General features: G+C 39.7%; 1 protein-coding gene across 1 annotated transcript in view; it reads right to left on the reverse strand.

Annotated features, from left to right (window-relative positions):
- The window catches only part of ANK3 (ankyrin 3), a 335,763-nt gene that overhangs the window by 156,241 nt on the left and 169,486 nt on the right, over positions 1-10,036 (reverse strand). Inside the window, exons 10-12 of the mRNA XM_049646133.1 lie at positions 6,209-6,406; positions 4,020-4,118; positions 1,225-1,323 (exon numbers count right to left, since the gene is read on the reverse strand). Of these exons, the coding sequence (XP_049502090.1) occupies positions 1,225-1,323; positions 4,020-4,118; positions 6,209-6,406 (396 nt within the window). The remainder of the gene's footprint in view (positions 1-1,224; positions 1,324-4,019; positions 4,119-6,208; positions 6,407-10,036) is intronic.

A 10,036-nucleotide genomic window follows, 5' to 3' on the forward strand; every position in this document is an offset into this window, starting at 1 on the left:
AGTATTCTGGTCTTTGGACATTATCCCATGGGGCCATTTTCTTGGCCACTGGACTCCTCCACCCTGACCACTTCCCTCATTGTCACCAGAGAGAGTTTAATTCAGATTATCTATTCATTTATTTCATTAAAAATGTAAACAATATAGAAAACATGGATAGACAAAAAGAAACAAAAGGTCATAAAGAGCAAATATATTCTCCCACACAAGTGATATCCACCTAAAAATTCCTTTTATAAATTGAGCATTGCTTTACAGGACATCCACCTCCATGGAAGGATACACAAGGACATATTTCGCATGTAACTTGTTACTATGCTTACTAGAAAGGCATTGGAGATATAGTTTACCAGATCATCCAGGGTTCTCTTTATGAAGGGAAACATTCTCTCTCTCTCTCTGGTGTTAGGAACAGGAAAGATGATATTTCTGCTCAGAAGCTGGTCTGTTCCTATCTTGTGGATGTGTTCATTTGGGCTGTTAGAAGACAGAGCCTTCCTGGAGGCCCACCCTCAGGGTGAGTGTGCAGGACCTTATGGCTTGCCCTTTCTGTGCCAGAAAGTGGTTTATTTGATTTTTACTGCTTTGGTGCTCATGAGTCCAAGTAGTGTTGTTATGCTTATGGTCTGGTATGCTAATATTATTATGAAGACAAACTTAATCCTATAAAACAATGTCAAATGCCACATGTAGATCTAGAGTGATAAGTCACTTAGAGAGTGATATTTACTCTGAAATGAGCAATGATTAACATGGGACAACAATACCATCTGATAATCTATGAACATGGGTTTGTTATAACCATGGGTTTGCTATAACATGGTCAAGCTCACTAAAGAGAAGAATTACTTTGGATTTACTTGAAATTACAATAATGATCATTTGAAGTGCCTCCTCAACATGAAACACTTCTTTAAATGCTTCTATTGTAAATTCTTCCCCTCCACAAAAGCTATTTTTTAAAGCATAACATCTGGTAGTAACATATCTGCAAATTTAATGCACACAACCTGTAAGTCCTAACAATTTGCGGCCAGCTGGTGATTGAATGGATCTTGCCTTTGAAGTAAAGGAAACCACAGGTATTCTCAAATTTTGTCCTTCTAAGTAGTCACATTATATAGTAATGAATTTAATTACAATAAAAAATAAGTAAATAAGAGCAATTTTTACCAGTTTATTAAATACTCATAATTGGACATTCTTTGTTAAAAGGATACTTACCACATTGGTCGTGTTTGGTGAGGCTCCATGATGCATTAGTTGTGATACGATATTTACATGCCCCATGAAGGCAGCAACATGGATTGGGGTAAGGCCCGACTAGGAAGAAAAGAGGGAAATAGTGGTTTGTGAGCTTATCATAAAAAGGTTTTGTCTGCCTGCCTCCCTGTCTGCCCTCTATGCACCCACCCATTCATTCATCCATCCCACACTCATCTTAACATAACCACTCAAGTGATCAGATCAGAAGACGTCAGGACATTGCCCACTATGTCAGATTCTATAAGATAAATGTATTAATACATAATAATCATTTCCTTAAAGCAGGTTCAGTGATTATGAAGGACCTATGTCATATCTGCTAAAGAATGATTTCAAACATTCTAATAAAGAGCTATGAAAAAAAAATTAGAAATGACCTGAAGTTTTTCCCCCTTTGCTACCAAACCTTTCTTATCCATATAACTATGTGTGTGTGTGGGGGGGGGGGGGGGGGGGGTAGGTGCATGTATGATTACATACATACTATTAAAAATCTGACTTTCTGGGGCGCCTGGGTGGCTCAGTCGGTTAAGCGTCCGACTTCGGCTCAGGTCATGATCTCACGGTCCGTGAGTTCGAGCCCCGTGTCGGGCTCTGTGCTGACAGCTCAGAGCCTGGAGCCTATTTCCGATTCTGTCTCCCTCTCTCTCTGACCCTCCCCTGTTCATGCTCTGTCTCTCTCTGTCTCACAAATAAATAAACGTTAAAAAAAAAATTAAAAAAAAAAAGCTGACTTTCATTTCAGATCCTATTTTGGCCTTTAAAAATGATTCCGATGAACTTAGAGTCAACTGATTCCATTGTACACAAAAGAGCATGGTACTTAACACAAGGCCAACCCTCTAATAAATGAGCAGATCACATTGTTTTAATCACTTAATTTTAACTTTATGAATATTACAAATTAAGGTGATATAATTAAAGCAAATAATACAATGATTACTAGACAAGACTTTAAATTTTGTTTGTCCCAAATCCTATACACACACACCCTTATGCTTCTTATATGAAATGATGCCATTTTGAATTTTTTAGAATTTAATTCCACGTACAGCATGAACACCATAACTTGGTAAAAATGCTTAATATGGTTAGAAATAGCTAATGTATTTTAAAAAGAGAATGAGAAGGAGATCCAGTCTCAACAGGAATTTGAGAAATGTCAAAAAAATATGTGAAAGAAATTCTGTCTAATAAAAGTGAAGTAAAAGGCAGAAGAGAAAACTTCTGGTTGGCCAGGCTTCAAATAATGGGGACTGAGGAAAATGAGAACTGTGTTAAAAATTGGACACCTTTTTCCATCAGTAGGGGGAGTCCTTAGAACATGTACAAGGCATGTTCTCATCTTGGTCTGCCTTGCCTTTTAAAGCTCTGAGGAGTACAGGGCTGGCAGAGGATCCTTTCCAGTTGCTGACATCTCTGGATACTTAATCAAACACCAGTCAAAAATATTTTATTTTGGAGCCCATTCTGATCTTTAAAAATGGTTGCCATATACTGAGAATAAGCTTTTAAAATAACAGGTCCCTACCATAAAGACATGGGAGTGACAAAAGAGCAAATCAGTATTAATATTTTCAACCATTTAATAACGTTAAATTTGTAAGTGTTACAAATCAAGGCAAATATTTGAAGATAAGAAACTAGGCTAGATCTCAAATTTTATATCTGCTTCAAATGCTACAGTCTTTATTGGTGCATTCAGCAGACCTTTACTGAATGGCCTATACCATGTTGCAGGCATCTATAGACCTATCAGACTCAGGCCTGCCTTGATGGAGCCTGCACTTTCTGGGGAGGGGGAGTGGCTAGGTCATAAGTGAAGCATCCAGATAAGTGCTTTAACAGAAACAGGCACAGGGAGAGGTGCTTCGAGGAGGACCTCCTAGACGAGGCCAAGGGCTTCCTAGTGAGTGGCCCCAGATTCGTCCTGAAGAGTGTACAGGATTAGCCAAGATAGCAAACTGGGGGTGACACATGGAGGGTACAGAGATAGGAGGGGAATGAAAGGGTATCCAGTCCCAGAAAATGCTGTGGCTGGAATCTATGGAGAGCAGAGTGCTGGGGGCGGGACAGGCTGGGGAGTCTGGAGTGGTAGATGCCAGGCGTGCTTAGCACTGATCCTGGTGGAACGTTTCTCTGAGTTCTGTGTCAGTTTTACAAGAGAAACCTAGAGTTGTCCTTTACTAACTTCAGCAACTCTGTGTTTTCTTAATTCTGAGTTTTTAGAGAGAGTAATGCTCAGTTTACAAACACTGAGGGGTGGTGTTATATAAGGTTTCTCAACCTTGGCACATCTGACGTTTTGAGCCAGATAATCTTTGTTGTAGAAGGCTGGCCTGAACGTTGTGAAATATTTAGTAGCATCTGGCCTCTAGCCACTAGACACCAGGAGCACCATCCACTTGTCAGAACTAAAAATACCTCCAGACATTTTCACATGCCTCCTGGGGGACAAAATCGCCCCCATCTGAGAAGCACCGCATTACAGAATTTCAAGTAAATTATGCTTTCAGTGGTGGCGCCACTCACCCCTGAGCACAAAGCGTGTGTTCTGAATGATGTGTTTATACTCATTCCCCCTCATACCTGTCTGCTTCCCTCTGACCTTGCAGCACCTTGGGTGAAGGCTTCAGAAAGTAGTGGCAACCATATACACAGCAAAACTAGCTGTTGAGAATGGCTCTGGGACTCCAGCTGTGAAGACCATCCCCTCATGACCCAGGGAACCCTAGAAATCCCACTCCCCTCACCTCGGTTACGGCTTGGATGGATGCACCGTGTTTCAGAAGGAGTTCCATGACTTTAATCCGATTCTTCTTGCAGGCAATATGAAGAGGGGTAAAGCCATTCTGAAAGGGACAAAGACAGAAGTACATTACTGCCTTCCATTGAAATCCAGTTCCACTGCGTGTGGTAAATGTGTTGCAAAATGAAGTTCTGTAAAGATTTGGAAGTGAGCAGAAACAATGAGGGGTTAACAGAATGCAGATTCTTTTCTGGAAGTGTAGGTAGTCTAGCTGCTCCTAGAAATCTGAAGTACCTTGCTGATCATGAACAGGAAGTGAATTTTTGTCATGGTCTCAGTAGCTAAGGCAAAACAGTCATGCATTTTTTAAGATTATTTTATTTTGGAATTTTCTCTTCTAAATAATGTGTCCCTCCCTTCTCCATCCCATTTCAAACACAGACTAAAAACAGCTGGGCCCAAACGTTTGTCCTCACAGCCAAAACTTTGCCAATACTATTCAGACTTCAACTATAAGACCAGTTCTAGAATGTTTTCATCCCAGGGGCATCTGGGTGGCTCAGTCGGTTAAGCATCTGACTTCGGCTCAGGTCATGATCTCACAGCTCATGAGTTTGAACCCCTCGTCAGGCTCTGTGCTGACAGCTCAGAGCCTGGAGCTTGCTTCAGACTTTGTTTCTCCTTCTCTCTCTGCCCCTCCCCCACTCATGCTCTATCTCCCTCTGTCTCTCAAAAATAAATAAATGTTAGAAAAATTAAAAAAAAAAAAGATTATTTAGAATGTTTTCATCCCTTCCATTTTTAAATTTCAAGTAGGTACTTAGTCCAAGGAAACAGGAAGTGAAACAACCCAACATTATTCGGATCATTTGGTTTAATATTTAATCTAATAAAGGAATCTGCTTTTTAACATATTACCTACCAATTTGTACTGCCTGATAATTGAGACCATGGAGCATTTTTCAGCCACCATAGAGAAGTCTAAAATATCAGGGTCCACTATAAAAGCTTAGGTCAAAGTCACTATAGGTGCTTCCATACCCACTGTGAGACCATTTACCTGGCCAGAGTCCATTCCAGGATGACTGGCTACAATCTCTACATGTTGTGAAATCTTTAGAGTCAGAGGAAAATGAGAGTGAATGTCCACACCCTGTTTTAAGGCTTTTTTTTTTTGTTGTATGGAAAAATGAGTCATGATTAATAATTTCTTTTCCTCCCTTCTTAGAATGCAAAGATATGTTTGATATACCGGGCAGGTCAACAGCTCTTGAAATGCTGTTGTGGTAAAAGTTTTTCGAGTGACGAAGACGGTGGAGCTGCCTGGGGTCAAGAGTGCTCTTCAGTCCTCATCTTTCCTGCCCACTGGTCCTGAGCCCACAGAGGACCAGAGGTGCCATGGATTCATTCAGACAGGGAGATAGCACCAGTTGGAACGGAGCAGTGACCCTTTCCAAATCAGTTGATCAGATGATAGCCTTTACCTCAAAACTGCTAGTAAACTCACATGTTTCCCCTAATATTTGGTGACTGATTTTTTCCTAAACATGGGTACTTATTCTGAACTAAACTTAAACAGCTTACCAAATTAGGTTTATTTATTTTTCCAAAGACAACACACACCATCTTGTTATGAAAATAAAACTATAGCACAGCTAAGCATTAAAATAATGGATCATCTTAGGAGTTAAGACTACAAATCAGACCCAAATTTTCATTTTTATCACTAGGAAAAGGAGATGACAGGCAATGTGTTAACTTACATGGTAAACATAACACAAAATTTCAGCTCACAAATTCCTAGACCTCTGATGCTGAAGATAAAGTTTTTTGACCATTTTGCTTTATGTTTAGATCTCAGGAAAAAATTTTAATTCACATAATTATAACTTTACCTTCAGTAAGATTGGTTTGACCAGCTCAGTCTTTTTTTTATACTTACATGGTCTTTGGGTCTTGTTTATTGTAAAAGATTCACCAGTGTGGCTATAAAGAGAATGATTTAGCCCTATCAGCCTTGTTCATGTCAGAAATAGGTTGCTTCTTTAAAAGATATTTGAAAAAGTTGATAGGAAGTACATTTTATTTAACTAGACCGTCCGTTTTTATCTCGTCAAAGTAATCCCTTCACATGCAGAGGTAGCAACTGTCAGCAAGACAACACAGGCTGGACCTGTTGACTGAGCTACTCACCAGGGCTTTGGCATTGGGGTTAGCTTTCTTGTCCAAGAGAACCTTGGCGACCTTGTAATGGCCACAGTGGGCAGCCACATGCAGGGCAGTCAGGTAGTCATTGGTGACGTCATCTACGGGCACGTTATGCTGGAGGAGAAGCTGGACACAGTTTAAGTGATCCCCTTGTGTGGCCATGTGCAATGGAGACAGTCCATTCTGAAACACATAAGAAAATCAGTTGTTTTACCTTTTAAACACAAATGTGCCAAACACGAAATACAGTACAACCATGAAAAGATGAAAACTCTGTTTCTCACACAGAAATACTTTCACCTTTTTTTTTTTAAGATTTATTTTTATTTTTATTTTTATTAGCAATCTCCACACCAGCATGGGGCTCAAACTCACAACCCCAGATCAAGAGTGGCTCTACCAACAGAGCCAGCCAGGTGCCCCTACCTTCCCCTTTATGCTTTTTTGTTTTAAGTTTTTATTTAAATTCCAATTAGTTAAAATATGGAGTAATATTACTTTCAGGTGTTATAATTTTTTTAATTAAAGAAAAAAAATTTTTTTTAATTTTCAGTAAACTCTACACCATACATGGGACTCGAATTCACAATCCCAAGATCAAGAGTTGTATGCTCTACCAACTGAGCCAGCCAGGTGCCCTCTTTTTAAAAGGTTTTAATGATTGGTTTGAACTGCAGGTACTTATAAAACAAGTCCTCCCACTTCTTTTATCAGTTGAAAACACAATTTCCAAGAAAATTCCTTTTCTGATTTAAAAATAGTGCGAATTGCCCTAAGGCCCATTATTAATCATATTCCCAGTGACGTGGAGTTCTCTTTTTTCTTAAGATTTTATTTTTAAGCAATCTTTACACCCAACGTGGGGTTCAAACCTACAACCCTGAGATCAAGAGTTCTCTGCCCCCTGCCCCCCAGAATTCTTAATATTTAAGAGTGAAAAGGACTTTAAAAAAAACAAAATGAATACCCATGGTATTCATTACACTGGGTTTTATTTTGCCTTTACAAGTTACTAACCCTTGATATTGATACTATATTGATTTGATTAACAAAAAAGTTCTGACTAAACACATTTTATCTCACATCAGTGTAGAAAGGAAATATTCCCTCTGCTATCAGTCTGGTGCCCCCATGTGTCTATGATGAGGAAAGGCAAAGCATTGACCAACTCATTAGCTAATGCTGGCCTCAGTTTAAATCAGCTGGGTTCAATGACAGTTAATCATGTGTGGTGGGAGTAAGTCAAAAATTCTTTAAAGAGTTGAGAGAAGAAATGAATAGGCTCAAAGGTAAATAAATAAAACCTTAAAAAAAAAGGTTAGAGTGACATTTAGCATTCAGTATGTGTTTCCCAGTGAAGGCAAAAACAAGGTATTAAGAGATGAGTCTTTTCAAGAATGCTACCTTTAAATGTGGAGGCAAAGTGGAGGAAACATGGAAATTTCTAGAGAATCCAATTATTGAGAGAGGCTCTATTAATCACTATGATATAGTTTAACATATCTGGCCAAGGGGGTAGGATATGACCACAAATTCAGTTTCCAAAAATTTGTTTTCAAGTTATTTCCCTTATCTATAAATGATATAAAATGGGATATCAAGATAGGAAGAAAAGGTGCCAGTCTCCCTCTAGTTACTCTCATGGTATCATTCACTCACTGTCAAGTATTTCAACTATTTGTGTTCCTTGAAAGAAAAAGGTTCATGAGTTACAATTTTCCCATACTGCCCCACAGAGAGCCATGTATATATAGAAAGAGGTCAATAAATATTTGTGTGAATTTGAAGACTTCACACAGGGTCAATCAGAATATTTCTACCTAAGAAATCACTCCAGGGGCACCTGGGTGGCTCAGTCGTTAAGCATCTGTCTTCGGCTCAGGTCATGATCTCATGGTTTTTGAGTTCAAGCTCCACATCGGGCTCTGTGCTGACAGCTCAGAGCCTGGAGCCTGCTTCTGATCCTGTCTCCCTGTCTTTCTGCGGCTCCCCCTCTCACACACTCTCTCTTTCTCTCAAAAATAAATAAACATTAAAAAAATTCTCTCCAACATCTTGAATCAAAGTAGACACTAATGTGCAACAAAGGATGGGGACACTGGGGATAGTAGCACCCACCAGCATATGCACACATGCGCTCCTGTGCTTCCTGCCAAGACATTCCTTTGCTTTATGTTTTGATACAGTCATATGTTTTGATACATTACTTCATGGTGAAGTAAACAAACAAACAAAATCTTAGGAAACAAATGACTTAGTGGCCAGTAGAAATGGGAGGCAGTGTCAGCAAAAGAAGGACATTCCCCATTGATACACAAAATAACAATATATGAGTAGTAACATGTCATTGGAGAAGGACAAGAAAGTAAAGATCATGAACCCTAGGGAGAGGGGTCTTACTGCATACTGTACCCTCATAAAGCTGAAAGTATAGATCCAATGTGATGGGTTTTCTTAGCTCAGAAAGATGGAAGCCTTGAGGAATTAGACAAACGTTTTAAAGTCAGAAATGCATTCATTCACCTAATGTTCATTCAAAAAAGGTTTACTGGAAGTCCACTATGTGCCAGGGGCTGATTTAGGTGCTTGGGGTACTGCACTGAATGAGGCAAAGTCCTGGCTTTCATTTTACTGAGGAGAGAGACAGCCGTCAAGAAAGTAAAGTAACAAGAAGGCCTCCCTGAGAAGAAAACATGTGAGTTGAAAAATGTGTGGAGACTGCAGAGATCTGGGACAAGCTGAGGGAACTCAATCTGCACGCACAGGAAATGAGGACAAACTTGGTGTATTCCAGGAAGCAAAAGGAGGAGCAGAATGAGAGATAAGGCACAGAGGTGGTCAGATTCTGGTAAGGAATTTATTAGTGCAGGGGGACACTTTAGAATGAAATCGTAGATATGACCTATGTTTATCCATCCTTTTCCAAACTCCAAAGTAATTTAAAACATAAATTCCACAAGAGCACATGCATGTGTGTGCACATGCACACCCACATACCCCCCCATACACACACAGGAAAGGAAATAAAAACAGATGTGTGATGTCTATAAATTTTAGAATATGAAAAGAGGGCTTAGTGTGTTAACTCAGCCAGGAGAAGACAGAAGGCTGAATGCTACGTGTCTGTGGTGGGCTATAATCAGTGATGTACTGGTAAATGTTTAACAACAGCTCTTTGAAAAAGAGAAACCCCAATATGTGGCATTTGCCAATTCCCATGATGTAAAGAACCCTCCTATGACCAATTTAAAGCCATCAGCATCATGTCAGTGAATACAGAATTGGGAAAAGATGAACACAATAGGCTTGATGATCTGGCTCCAACATAATGATTTAATTTTCAAATGCCCCAAAGGCAAGGGATATGGAAACACAGCACACCTTGGAAGATATAGATGAGGCGCAGAGTTAGAAGCAGGATTGGTTCACCTGTGTATGGTGCTGTCAGGTTTCCAGGCCCTTCTGACTCAGCAAAGCCAGATGACTGCCCCATGCCCCTTATAGGAAATCAAGAGTTGAGTCTCTGGAGAAACTGAAGCAGAGAGATTCTGGATACAGGAGCCCAGGCAGAGCAGAGGGGTGTGGTGAGGCTCTGGACTGAGACCAGGTGCTCACAGAAAAAGGAAGGACAGTATGGGTGTCAAGAGTATGGTCTCTTGAGTTAGATGTCCTGGTTCAAATCCTTGTTCTGCCACGAGCTATCCTGAGAAAGTCTTCTCTTTGGGTCTCAGTTTAGTGCCTCATTGTGAGGATTAAATGGGTTGAGATATATATATATATATATATATATATATATATATATATATATATATA

Source organism: Panthera uncia, chromosome D2 (assembly GCF_023721935.1).
Source record: "Panthera uncia isolate 11264 chromosome D2, Puncia_PCG_1.0, whole genome shotgun sequence".
Classification (NCBI taxonomy): domain Eukaryota; kingdom Metazoa; phylum Chordata; class Mammalia; order Carnivora; family Felidae; genus Panthera; species Panthera uncia.